At 64.5% G+C, this 12,567-nt stretch overlaps 1 protein-coding gene across 2 annotated transcripts in view; it reads left to right on the top strand.

Annotated features, from left to right (window-relative positions):
- Positions 1-11,318, top strand: part of SCUBE1 (signal peptide, CUB domain and EGF like domain containing 1) — a 96,617-nt gene extending 85,299 nt beyond the window's left edge. For both annotated transcript variants that reach the window (XM_036301134.1, XM_036301133.1), the window contains 10 exons: positions 424-540; positions 1,190-1,324; positions 2,456-2,659; positions 4,334-4,495; positions 5,085-5,252; positions 6,265-6,426; positions 6,816-7,013; positions 8,556-8,708; positions 9,188-9,267; positions 10,523-11,318. In XM_036301134.1, coding sequence (XP_036157027.1) covers positions 424-540; positions 1,190-1,324; positions 2,456-2,659; positions 4,334-4,495; positions 5,085-5,252; positions 6,265-6,426; positions 6,816-7,013; positions 8,556-8,708; positions 9,188-9,267; positions 10,523-10,675 — 1,532 coding nt within the window. In that variant the 3' untranslated portion in view covers positions 10,676-11,318. The remainder of the gene's footprint in view (positions 1-423; positions 541-1,189; positions 1,325-2,455; positions 2,660-4,333; positions 4,496-5,084; positions 5,253-6,264; positions 6,427-6,815; positions 7,014-8,555; positions 8,709-9,187; positions 9,268-10,522) is intronic.
- Positions 11,319-12,567: the final 1,249 nt, after the last annotated feature.

Below are 12,567 nucleotides of genomic sequence, written 5' to 3'. Positions count from 1 at the left end.
TGTCTAACCCATGACATGACTCTCAGCACCTGTGACTGCTGCTGCCTTAGTCCAGGGGCTCTGGTCTGCTCCTCCAAGGAAGCAGTAGTCGGGCATCTGAGACTTCCACCCTCCCTCCCGGCTGCCCTCTCTCCTCTCCCGCTTCCCTGAGCACCCAGGCCACGTGAGCTGGCTCTGGGGTTGGGGTTAGGGTGCGGGCCTTCCTTCCTCCACACAAGATTCTGGCTGGAAGGCCCTGGCTCCAGCCTGCCCCCACCACCCACACTTCACCTTTCTCAGGCCTCACAGAGAGAGCAGGGAGGCAGCGGAGGGCCCCCTCCGCCCTGGCAGCCCCTCACACCCAGGCACTCCCTCTGCAGCCCCGGCCCCACCACCTCCTGCCCACAGGAGAGGCCACCACCTGGGGGACTTTGGTTTCCCCAGGTGCCCCCGCCACCCCCATCAGGCAGAAGGCGCGCTTCAAGATCCGAGATGCCAAGTGCCACCTCCGGCCCCGCAGCCGGGAGCCAGTCAAGGAGGCCCCAAGGCAGCTGCTGCTGGGTGAGTGGGCCACCCGGTACCAGCCCACACAGGGCGGGGTTCCCGTGCCTGGGAGCCAGGGCCCAGCAGGGCGGGGGCTGCTGAAAGCTACCCCTTGGCCCCTCAGCCCAGCGGCCACACCTGTGCACTGTAGACCACCATGGGGGTCCCTGGGAAGGTGGTCAGCAGGAAGTGGGACCATCGTCGCTGCCTCACCAGGGGTCAGTGAGCCCCCAGAGCAAGGGCTTTCTGCCAGGCTGTCCAGTGGCAGGAATCACAGGGCTCGCTTAGCAATGCGTTCCTCGGTGAGGGCGGCCCAGGAGGAGGTCCGGCGGGGACTAGCGGGGGAAGCCTGGTGAGAGGGACCAGGAGGGAGGCAGCACCGCTCTGCCTCCATGAAGATCGCCGAGCCCCTCAGGCTTGCTCCCCGCCCTGAGCGGAGCCTCTGGTACAGCTGCACAGGGATATGCAGGAGGCGCCTCCAGGGATGGGCTCCGAGGGCCAGCAGAGCCGGCTCAGCCACCAGCCCCTCTGGCACCTAGAGCCAGCCCTGGCCTCCAGCCTCAGCTTCCCGTGTGCACCTGGGACCATGAGGCCATTGTGTGCACGGCTGGGTAGGACCTGCTCCCTGCCTGTGCCACTTGGCCACAGCGGCCCCTGCCTTGTCCAGAAAACAGCCACGTGACCTTTGTGACCCTCAAGTGTGACTCCTCCAAGAAGAGGCGCCGTGGCCGGAAGTCCCCATCCAAGGAGGTGACCCACATCACAGCAGAGCTTGAGGTGGAGACAAAGGAAGAGGCCTCAGGTGGGTGAGGGGTCCCCCGGGGGCTGTGGAGGGCGTCGGGGAGGCCCACACACTGGGGGGTGGCAAGATCTGTGGGCATGGTGCTGGCTCCCAGCCCAGCCACGGCTGCTGGAGGTCGAGGCCAGCCTGGCAGGCGAGGACTGGCAGAGAACTGCCCGGAGCCAGGATGGCAGAGGAGGCCCAGGGCCATGAGAGGAGCAGGGCTCAGGGCTCAGGGCCCAGGGACAGCCACAGGCCTGGAGGGCTAACCCGCAGCCTTCCCAGAACAGACCAGCCAAAGGCCTGTCTTCCCGGGCTCCCCGGGGTTGGTAATTCTGGCTCATGTTTCGTACCAACACCTTCCTCTTTGCTGTGAGTGAGTGGTGAGCAGTGAGAGGAGTTGAGATCTGTCAGCACATGTGGCTGTGTGTGCCCAGCCCCTGGACACTGGAATGCGGGGACCAGACCAGGGCCCCCCCACTGGTGGCACTTCCAGCCTCGGGGAGGCAGAGGTGCACACAGACCGCCCCGTGCTGGGGAGACGCGAGGTCGAGGGGCGTGAGAACCAACGGGCACCTGAAGTCTACCCCCGGGCGGGCCCCAGGAAGTCCTCCCAGAGGTGCCGTTGGATTCAGGGCTTGAAATGAAAGTTCACCCAATGGAGAGGGGCCGGGACTGGCATCCAGGCAGAGCAAGCAGAACAGGCCAAGGCACAGGTCACAGAGCAAGATGTGTCCAGAAAGCCGCGCGGCAGTCAGGGCGTCTAAAGCGGAGTTCGCGCGGGGGACCATGCCAGGAGGGGCCCTGGGTGCGAGGCCAGGGAGCTGGGCCTTTTCCTGGGGACGGGGGCAGGATGTTTGGGTGGCAGCAGGAGCACCGCCAGTGGGTGAGCCCCGGGGAGGGATGTGTGGCGGGGCAGAGGCCTGGCTTTGGGCAGGCGATAGCTCTGGGAGCCTCGGTCTCCTCCTCTGTAAGATGGACGCAGCAGTGGTGCCTCGCCCCAGGGCTGCTGCAAGAAGGTGCTCCCAGCAGTGGCCTGGCCCAGTGCGGTGCTGGTGCCGGCAGAGGGCAGAGGGGAAGCCTGGGGAAGAGGTAGCTGGGGTGGGGGGGGCTGGAAGGGGGGAGGTGTGTGACGTTCTCTCGGGCCTGTAGACACCTGCGAGGCGGACTGCGTGCGGAGGCGGGCAGAGCAGAGCGTGCAGGCTGCCATCAGGACCCTGCGGAAGGCCGTCAGCCGGCAGCTCTTCTCCATCCAGGTCGCGGGCACCGAGTACGAGGTGGCCCAACAGCCAGCCAAGGCCCCGGAGGGCCAGGGCACATGCAGCACAGGCCAGACGCTGCAGGACAGCACATGCGGTGAGTCCCGGCACAGCCACTTTCTCCCCCGTTCCTTCCACGCGGCCCGGGGAAGGGGCACACGAGGGCGGGGACAGAGAAGCGCGAGGCCGCCAGAGGGGAGCAGGTGGCACTGTCACAGCGGCTGTCCCGGAAGACACTCCCTGGCGCCGGGCCCTGGCGAGGCTCCCACTCGGTGCGTGTTTGTACACGTGACCTGCACCGCAGTCCTGCCCGTGGGACGGAGAGCACAGGCCAGCGAGACAGTGGAGGCAGGGCCGGGGGCGGCGGGGGGCTGAGGGCAGAGCAGGGGCCGAGAGCAGAAGTACGTGAGGCCGAGGGCCCCCAGGGGTGCGGCACGGCCAGCAGGTCCAAGTGAACGAGGCTGGTGACATGACCCCCCAGGGGGGCCTGCTGGGAGGAGACGGGGCTGCAGCAGCCCCGGGTGCTGAGCGTGGGGTGTGGTTCACTTGGGGAGAAGCCGGTGGTGAGCATGCCGGCACACCCGGGCAGCATGCAGCAGCGGACCTGGCGGGCGGGCTGCTCTGGGTGCCTGGGAGCACCCGGCCCACCGTCCGCTGTGGGGACGCTGAGCGGAGGGCGGGCGGTGGGGGGGAGGCCAGGCAGAGGGGAGACTCAGGAGGGGGCAGGGGCGGTGGAGAGAAGGCGGTGCACTCAGAGGACCTCAGGGGCTTCGGGACCACACGGCCACACGGCGGCTCGGGCTTCCTGGGCGGAGTGGCCTCACCCCCCGCTCTGGGGCCTCGGGGAGGGACCCAGATGCGGAGCTGCCCTGTGCTTGTTAGCGCGAGCCGCTCGGGGGTCACCCCGTGAAGACCTTAACGAGGCGCTGGAGCCCCAAAGCCAGAGCACGGGTCTGGCCAGAGGATAACGGGGGCAGCCGGATAAGGGGTTTTCGGTACGGGGGCGGCGGGCAGGAGATGCGAAGGGCGGGGAGGGCGGGGTCCCGGCTCAGGCAGTGGAGTGGGCAGTGCTGCCTTTCTCTGCCATTCTTCTATTTCCCCCACTTTTCTTCATTCTTTTATTTTTAGTAATATATTTTAAAATCATTTCAAACTTTAAGAAACATTGCCAGACAGAACACAACTTCCGTATTTCTTCACCCAGGTCCCCCTTGTGGACACTGGCAGCCTCGGCCCCACGTGCCCCAGCGCCTGCTAGCATCACCTCCAGCCCACACGCCCGCCCTCCCCCGGGACCCTCAGAGCCCTCACCTTCCCCATCAGCTCCCTCTGTTGCTCCTCCGTTTGCTTATTTGCTCAGTGCAGCCAACCACACTGGCTCTGTCTGCATCCCACCACCTCTGCCCCTGCCTTCCTGCCCGAGCCTCCATCACTCCCCCGCTCTCTGCTGTCCCACGTCCTCAGGCGTCACCTCCCTCCACAGGGGGAAGGGGGGGCAGGGGAGCTGGGTTTGGACGAAATGACCGTGTCTCATCCAGGAGGCAGATGGAACGCAGGCCAAGGGCTCAGAGCTGCAGGCAGGATGTGGGCTGAGAGAGGACGAAGGTCCCGCTGGAGCCTGGACCGCAGCCTGCACAGAAGACGGCGGGGAGGGGTCAGCAGGAGCAGCCAGGAGGGGCCTGGGACCAGGTCTGGCCGCCAGGGTCCTCACAGGGGGCCCTGAGGCACCAGGAGCCCGGCCACCAGGAGACTCTCCGCTCTGCCCCTGCAGTGGCCTGCGAGCCCGGCTCCTACTTCAGCGGGGATCCCGGCCAGTGTGTGCCGTGCGCGCCGGGCACCTACCAGGATGGGGAAGGCCAGCTCAGCTGCACTCCGTGCCCCAGCAGCGACGGGCTCGGCCTGGCTGGTGCCCGCAACGTATCTGAATGTGGAGGCAAGTGTGGGCCCAGCCGGGAAGGAGAGGGCGGGGAGCTCGGAGTGGCCAGTGCGGGGAGCAGAGAACCCAGAGTCTGGGCCGAAAGGGCACTAGCCGCCCCGCAGGCCACGCCAGGGACACTCCGTCCTGCCTCGCTAGGCGCTGTCCCCAGGGGACCTCGGCCCTCCCCCCCCGCACAGGCCAAGGCAGTGCCAGCCCTGAGCTGAGAGCCCTCGGTCCTGCTGTGAGCCCTGGCGTGGCCTGCCCTCGGGGGACAGTCCCTCTGAAAGAAGTCCCCTCCCCACTCCCCATCTCCACTGTGGGGCCCACACACACACCCGGCTTGGCACAAGGCCTCTTCTCCTCTTGCTGGTGGGAGAAGGAGAGCCAGGCCTGGCCAAGCCACACGGTCGTGAGCCTCTGACCGCCAGACGGGTGGGTGGCAGGCTCAGGCACCCCAGGCTCCCTCCCCCAGGGTCCTCCCCCTAGCCACCCCAACCTTGGTGCTTGGTGCCCTTCCCAGGGGCAGATGAGGGCTGAGGGCTGAGGGCAGGGCTGGACGAGGCCCCTCCTGCCGGCCTGAGCGAGCCGTGGCCTCGTCTTCCAGGCCAGTGCTCTCCCGGCTCCTTCTCCGCCGACGGCTTCAGGCCCTGCCAGGCCTGCCCCGTGGGCACGTACCAGCCGGAGCCCGGGCGCACCAGCTGCTTCCCCTGCGGCGGGGGACTGCTCACCAAGCACGAGGGCATGGCCTCCTTCCAAGACTGCGAGGCCAAAGGTGAGGGCGCCCCACTCACCCCCAGGCTGGCTGAGCTGCTCGGGGACCATTTCCCACCCACACACCTCCGGGTCAGAGGCGGAGCCTGGAGCCATCAGGCGCTGGACACTGGCGATCGGCTGTGCCACCCACTGGGCAGGACAGCGGGGCCCCCACAGCCTGAGCTGTGGGCAAGGGCTCTGAGCCCCCGGGGTGGAGAGGGGAGCCCCCGCTCCTCTGGGTGCTTCATGTAGAGGGACGGTGGGGCAGGAAGGTGAGTGCAGGAGGCAGCAGGGACGGTGGGGCCAGGTCAGAGTCACCCCACTGGACACCCCGTCCCTCCAGGGCCACCAGACTGCAGCTCCACCACTCCCCCCCACCCGGGGCACAGGCACGCTCCCTCTCAGACACGCCTTTGGGGAGCCCCTCTGACACCCCCATGTGCTAGGAACACGGGTTCTCTGAGCCCTTGTTCTGAGGGAGGCAGCCCCTGCTCCAGCGCCCCCACTCCACTCCTGCCTCCTTTCCTTCCCGTGACTCAGCCTCATAGAACGAGTGTCTGGACTCCACTCCCTCTCCCTCATTCTCTCCTGAACCCCACCAGCCAGCCAGCCAGTCACCCCCACTGCTCCCCAAGAACTGCTCCCGGCAGAGCGGCCTCCAGGGTCCCTGTGTGCTGGAGCCCAAGTCCCTTCTCAGTGGCCCTTGGGGAACTCCACCCTAACCCACATTTCCTTCCCCACAGCCCCTGCCACATGCCGCATGCTCATTAGTGGGATGTTGGCCTCGAGGCAGACTCGGTCTGCTTCCCCCCTCCTCCCCTCCAACCCCCCCCACCCCCCTACCCCCCACCCCCCCGCTCAGACCGCGGAGGCCCAGAGCACTCTGCACGCTGCAGACAGGGTGGGGAGAGAGGGACTAGACGCTGGTGGGAGGGCACCAGGCAGTGGGGAAGGGCCTTGACTCTGCTGAGACCTCAGGTGCAGGGAGGCCTTGGGGAGAATGCCCCCCCCAATGCACCCCTGCCCCCCAGTGCACTGCTCCCCCGGCCACCACTACAACACCACCTCCCACCGCTGCATCCGCTGCCCCATTGGCACCTACCAGCCCGAGTTTGGCCAGAACCACTGCATCACCTGCCCAGGCAACACCAGCACTGACTTCGATGGCTCCACCAACGTCACGCACTGCAAAAGTAGGTGCTGGGGTGCTGGGAGGGGCTGGGGTGCTGGGAGGGGCCTGGGCAGGGAGCCCCACAGTGTGGAGGCTGTGCCCGGCTCGGCCCGCGCTGCAGAGCGCCGTCATCGCACCCGGCGTTCTCTGTTCCATTGCTCACCAGGGCGGCCTGCACCTCGGGGCTGGGTCTATGGAGGAGAAGCCAGGCCAGGCCAGGGAGGCTGTGAGAGGGTCCCCAGGAGAAGGCAGCTCCAGGCCTGGCTGACTGGGGGGCGGGGGGGCGGGGGGGCGGGTGGAGGTGGGCAAGGTGGGGACAGAGCACCTGCCAACCTCAAGGCTGCCGAGGGCCCAGCTGGCCAGGGCACCCATCAGCTGGGCCTGACCAGCCCGCGGGCCCCGTGCCCACAGACCAGCACTGCGGCGGGGAGCTCGGCGACTACATGGGCTACATCGAGTCCCCCAACTACCCCGGCGACTACCCGGCCAACGCAGAGTGCGTGTGGTACATCTCCCCGCCCCCCAAGCGCAGGATCCTCATCGTGGTCCCCGAGATCTTCCTGCCCGCTGAGGACGAGTGCGGCGACGCCCTGGTCATGCGCAAGAGCGGTAGGTGCCGCGGAGGCAGGCTCGGCCACGCGCCGCCCGTCACCCCGGTTTATTTATTTTTCTTTAGATATATTTTTATTGATGTCAGAGAGGAAGGGAGAGGAAGGAGAAATAGAAACATCAATGATGAGAGAGGATCATTGATCGGCTGCCTCCTGCACGCCCCCCACCCCACCGGGGATTGAGCCCGCAACCCGGGCATGTGCCCTTGGCCAGAACCGAACCTGGGGCCCTTTAGTCTGCAGGCCAACGCTCTATCCACTGAGCCACACCGGCAAGGGCACTCTGGGTGTAAATCCACTTCTGTCTGACCCTAAGCCATGGGCTCTGCAGCATTCTGTGGAAAGTCTGGAAAGCTCCGGGGTGCCCTGGGCATGGGAATCAGGACCTGGTCTAGGCTGGTCTCTACACTGACCATACACCAGTCCTGCCACACAGGCCAGGGTGAGGCCCGGGAGTGACCCCTCCTCCACAGGCCTCCTTCCTCTGAAGTGTGGGGTGGCATGTGGCAAAGAGCCAGTGTGTGCCCGCACACAGGATGCCCAGGTCGACAGCCCGCCCCTTCCCCTCCATGAGCCCCAGCCTCCTGGCTTGTCACCCCCATCAGGGGCCTGTGGTAAGTCTTCAGGTGGCCCCTCCACCACCGGACAGGTGTGAGCCCAGATGGCCATGGCAGCCAGCAAGGCAGAGCTACCCTGGAGTGCCCCCAGGACCAGCTGAATTCCTCCCAGTGGGCGCTGCCGTGGGGCAGTGGTGCCCATTGGGGCAAGCTCCCAGTCAGAGGTCGGGGGAGGACACAGGCAACCGCACAAACGCACCTGCCACCGGGGCCTTGGCTGCCCCTGGAGTAGAGACCAGCGGAGCCCGGGCAGGCTGAGCCCTTTGCACTGGGTCTCGTCACCGTCTTCCCCTCAGTGCAGCTGATGAGCTAGAAAATCCCACCTTCCAATAGGACCGAGGCCACAGAGGGCAGAGCTGCCCAGGCTCCCATGGAAATTCAGAGCCCAGCCTGGGACCCTGTCCCCTGCCCATGCTTGTCACCAGCCCCCAGCTACGCCCCTCCCTCCACTGTGCACACACAGGGCTGAGCTCCAGGGGAGCCAGCCGCTCCCACCTCAAAGGCAAGTCAGGAAGGCTCCCGGGGCGGTGAGAAGAGGGCACCCAGGCCCTCACAGGGCGGGGTCACTCCCACATCTGAGCCTCCACCTCAACCCTGGCTCTGCGCTGGTGCAGGCATGAGCCCTGGCCTTGAGGAGCAGGTGGCAGGACAGTGACACCTATAGAGAGGCAGTAATAAAGGGTTTGCCAGAGCAGAGCGGCAACTTGCAGGGAGGATGAACAGTCAGGGCAGCTTCCTGGAGGAGGGGGCATGGAAACGGGCTCAGCAGGACAATTAGGAACTGGGGATGGGGGTGGGGAAGGGCATCTGAGGCAGAGGGAACAGTGTGGAGACTAGAGAGAGGGTCTTTGGAGCAGTGGGCGTGGTGGGCGCTGGCTCCTGGGAGGGGGAGGAGAGGAGCAATGGTGTGTCCTCACCCCCAGCCTCGCCCACATCTATCACCACCTACGAGACCTGCCAGACCTACGAGAGGCCCATCGCCTTCACCTCCCGCTCCCGGAAGCTCTGGATCCAGTTCAGATCCAACGAAGGCAACAGCGGCAAAGGCTTCCAGGTGCCCTATGTCACCTATGACGGTAAGTGGGCCACACCGCCCCGAGCCCAGGCCACCCAGGCCACAGAGGCCAGCCCATCAGCCTCAGGGGCTGCAGCCCGGGGGAGGGGAACAGGCCCATAATGGGTCCAGGCCAGCCCATCAGCATCAGGGGCTGCAGCCTAGGGGAGGGGAACAGGCCCATAATGGGCTCAGACCAGCCCCGGGCTCACAGAGGCCAGCCCATCAGCCCCAGGGGCTGCAGCCTGGGGGAGGGGAACAGGCCCATAATGGGTCCAGGGCACTGAGGAGGGAGCAATTGGTGCTGCTCGAGCAGCGTTTTGAGGATTAAATTGGAGTTTTCTCGCTCACCAAACCTCAAGGAGAACAATGTGGGTACAGGGCACACAGGCGCAGAGGCAGAGCTGCCTGTGGCTGGCACAGGGGGGGCAGAGGTTGTGGGGGAGAGGGGCAAGGGGTCCGGAGCCCTCACCTCCCTCCCTCCCTCCCGGCGGCTCGCAGAGGACTACCAGCAGTTGATAGAAGACATCGTTCGAGACGGACGGCTCTACGCCTCGGAGAATCACCAGGAGATTTTGAAGGTGCGTGAGCTTCTCTATGGGAAGGGATTTGTGCAACCCCAGGACAGGCTGTGGGCTCCAGGGACCTCCCTGCCCAGCCCCCCTGGTGAGGGAAGGTGGGGGGTCAGAGGGCCCTGGGGGTGGGGCTGAGGCTGGCACCTCTGTCCTTCCAGACCAGGAGCTCCAAAACCAGCTCTCTGTGGGGTCTAGCCCCCGACCTGGTGGCCTGTCCTGGGGCAGGTCCCTTACCAGCTCTGAGCCCCTCGCCTCATCTGTGAAGTGAGGTAGTTGACAGAGTGGTATCTTTAAATCAATGGAATCCGATGCAGCCTTTGGGACGGACTCCCTCCTCATCCCATCCATGGCCCGGAGACACAGCCACCTTGTCACGGAGGGGCCATGGCGTCAGCAGCTGACACTCCAGGTCAAGACCCTGGGTCCTCCCAGGAGAGGCCTTGTTTTCTGCAGGAGAACCCTTATTAAATTAAGGAGCATTGGAGCTCCAAAAGTTGAAACCAGTAGACTGTTTTTTTAAGAGTTTATTTGAGCCAAACTGACATATGCCGGGAGCAAGATCTCACGTTCCCCCAATAGACTATTAAAAACTAATTCGAGCCGAAACCGGTTTGGCTCAGTGGATAGAGCGTCGGCCTGCGGACTGAAAGGTCCCAGGTTCGATTCCGGTCGGGGGCATGTGCCTTGGTTGTGGGCACATCCCCGGTGGGGAGTGTGCGGGGGGCAGCTGGTCGATGTTTCTCTCTCATCGATGTTTCTGACTCTCTATCTCTCTCCTTTCCTCTCTGTAAAAACTCAATAAAATATATTTAAAAAAATAAAAAAAAAAAAAAAAATAATTCGAGCCCAGCCAGCGCGGCGCAGTGGTTGAGCGTGGACCCATGAACCAGGAGGTCACGGTTCAATTCCAGGTCAGGGCACATGCCTGGGTTGCGGGCTCGATCCCCAGCATGGGGCGTGCAGGAGGCAGCCGATCAATGATTCTCTCTCATCACTGATGTTTCTTTATCTCTCTCCCTCCCCTTTCCTCTCTGAAATCAATAAAAATATTTTTTTTAAAAATTTGACACTTAAAAGTAAAAGCCATTTATGGCAGAGAGTGTGGGCTCCTGAAACTCACCAGCAGCCCAGCATCTGCCCCCGCCCCACACCTGTGCCGACACCCCTCAGCCCCCGCCAGGCCCCCCGGGCGTTGCAGAGGGTGGCGGCCAGGGCCCTCCAGCCCAAACCTGGCCTCACCCGGCCCGGCCATGTCTTGCAGGACAAGAAGCTGATCAAGGCGCTCTTCGACGTGCTGGCGCACCCCCAGAACTACTTCAAGTACACGGCCCAGGAGTCCAAAGAGATGTTCCCACGCTCCTTCATCAAACTGCTGCGCTCCAAGGTGTCCCGGTTCCTGCGGCCCTACAAATAACGCCCGTGCACCCGCCGCTCCTGCCGGCAGCGTCCCCAGGGGGTGAGGGAGGGCCCGCCCCCAGCAGAAGCTAAGAGGCGCCAGGGCCCCCGTGTGGCCGTGGGGCTGCCCTTCAGGAAGCGCTGACCAGCCCGTGGAGGGCGAGACCAGCACAGGCAGAGCCCGGCCCAGCCACCGCTCCCAGCGCTGCCCCCGGGAAGCATTGCTTACAGCAGCCTTTCTCCTTCGCTCCCTCCCTCCGCCTGCTGTTTCCAGGACACGCCCGCTCCTGGGCCAGGCCCTCTGCCCATGCCCAGGCCACGCAGGCGGTCCTGGCAGAGCACGATGGGGAGACTGCAGGTGCCCCTCGAGTGACACCGAGTTTCCAGGAGGCTCTGGGAGGGGTAACGGGAGAACTGAGCCAGGCCCTGGAGAGAAGGGCGTGAGGGCGGCTGCAGGGCTTGGATGAGCCGGAAGATGCCCACAGGGTGTCCACACCATAGGCCCCTCGGCCACAGGCCCAGGACCGGCTGCCCTGTGGTTAGCTCTACGGATTCTGGCGGGACAGAAGGACTGCCCGGGAGGAACCTGTAGATGTGTGCTTTTCCTCAGTAGAGCGTCTGAGTATTATATATGTATAAATATAAATACAGATATATAGAGACTTCTACTTGTGGGTGCTTCAGGGAAGACTCTGTAAACACTGTGACCCCTCGTCTCCACCACCAGCACGCACCCAGCTGTCCCACTTCCCTCGCTGATCAGGCTGCCTCCCAGGCCCTGGCGCCCGGTTCATGGAGGCGGGAGCCACGGGCTGGGGCGCTTTGGAAGAGTCCTTTGGGAGCTGGGCGCCGAGGCTTTCTGGAGTGCTGCCCTCAGTGGAGGCACGTTCCTCTCTAGCCCGCCTGGGGGTGCAGGGACCTACCCTCCCCTTTAGGAGGGGCCATGTCTGACCCTGAGGCATGACCTCGGGGTCCGTGCTGTGCCCTCATGCCACCGGAGCAAGCCTTTCCCAGAGGGCACTGGCCGTGTGCTCACAGGGGCCTTAGGGAGCAGCGCCCACTCCTTGCTTTTACTCTCGAAGGAGACAGGCCCAGGGAGGCAGGTGCCACCCTCCCCCCCCCCACGGCCCCCCTGGGTCGAGGTTGGGGCCAGAGGCCCAGCCCCAGAGAAGCCCTCTTTCTTCTGTACTGGCTGCCTCCCTCTCAGTCTCCCTCTCAGAGTCTCTCTTTAAAAGGAGAGTCTGGGACCAGACCCAGTGGCCTTGAGTCCGACTCAGCCAGGACACGGGCGCCTGCTGAGGCTGCCTGCTGGAGCCGCGGGCACCAGGCACAGGGCATGCACAGGAGGTGGCTGTATTTTTAGGGTTAACAGGTATTCAGAATCCCAAGGTGCCGGGGTCCAACCCCAGCAGGTCCAGGGGTCCCCAAAGGTGTGGACGGAGTTGGCAAAGACTATCCACCCTCTTCCTACGGTGGAGTCCTATCCGTCCCGAGTGCGGGGTGCTTACCTAGGGGTCCCTGTTCGGGCGCCATATGCTGGGGTCCAACCCCAGCAGGTCCAGGGGTCCCCAAAGGTGTGGACGGAGTCGGCGAAGAAGGAATGACACAGAGACAGGGTTCAGTTGATCAGCAGCCTAGCCAGGATCTCTAGCCAGGATCTCCAGCCAAGTTCTGGTCTGGATCTCCAGCGAAGTTCTGCTTAGGATCTCCAGCCAGGTTCTGTGTCCATGTTCTCTTGCTAGGTTCTCCAGGTTCTAGTCAGGTTCTCTTGCCAATTTCTGTAGTCAGGTTCAGTCCAGGATCTTTTGCCATGTTCTCTCCGGCGAAGTTCTTCTGTCTCTAGAGAACGTTCTGTGTAGGTTCTGTGCCTCCTTGGTTCTGTCTTCTAAGTTCTGTGTGTAGGTTCTGTCT

The sequence above is a fragment of the Myotis myotis genome, unplaced genomic scaffold, assembly GCF_014108235.1.
Source record: "Myotis myotis isolate mMyoMyo1 unplaced genomic scaffold, mMyoMyo1.p scaffold_m19_p_3, whole genome shotgun sequence".
NCBI lineage: Eukaryota > Metazoa > Chordata > Mammalia > Chiroptera > Vespertilionidae > Myotis > Myotis myotis.
Note: the sequence above shows the minus strand (reverse complement) of the source record. Positions and strands in the feature narration are given on the sequence as shown.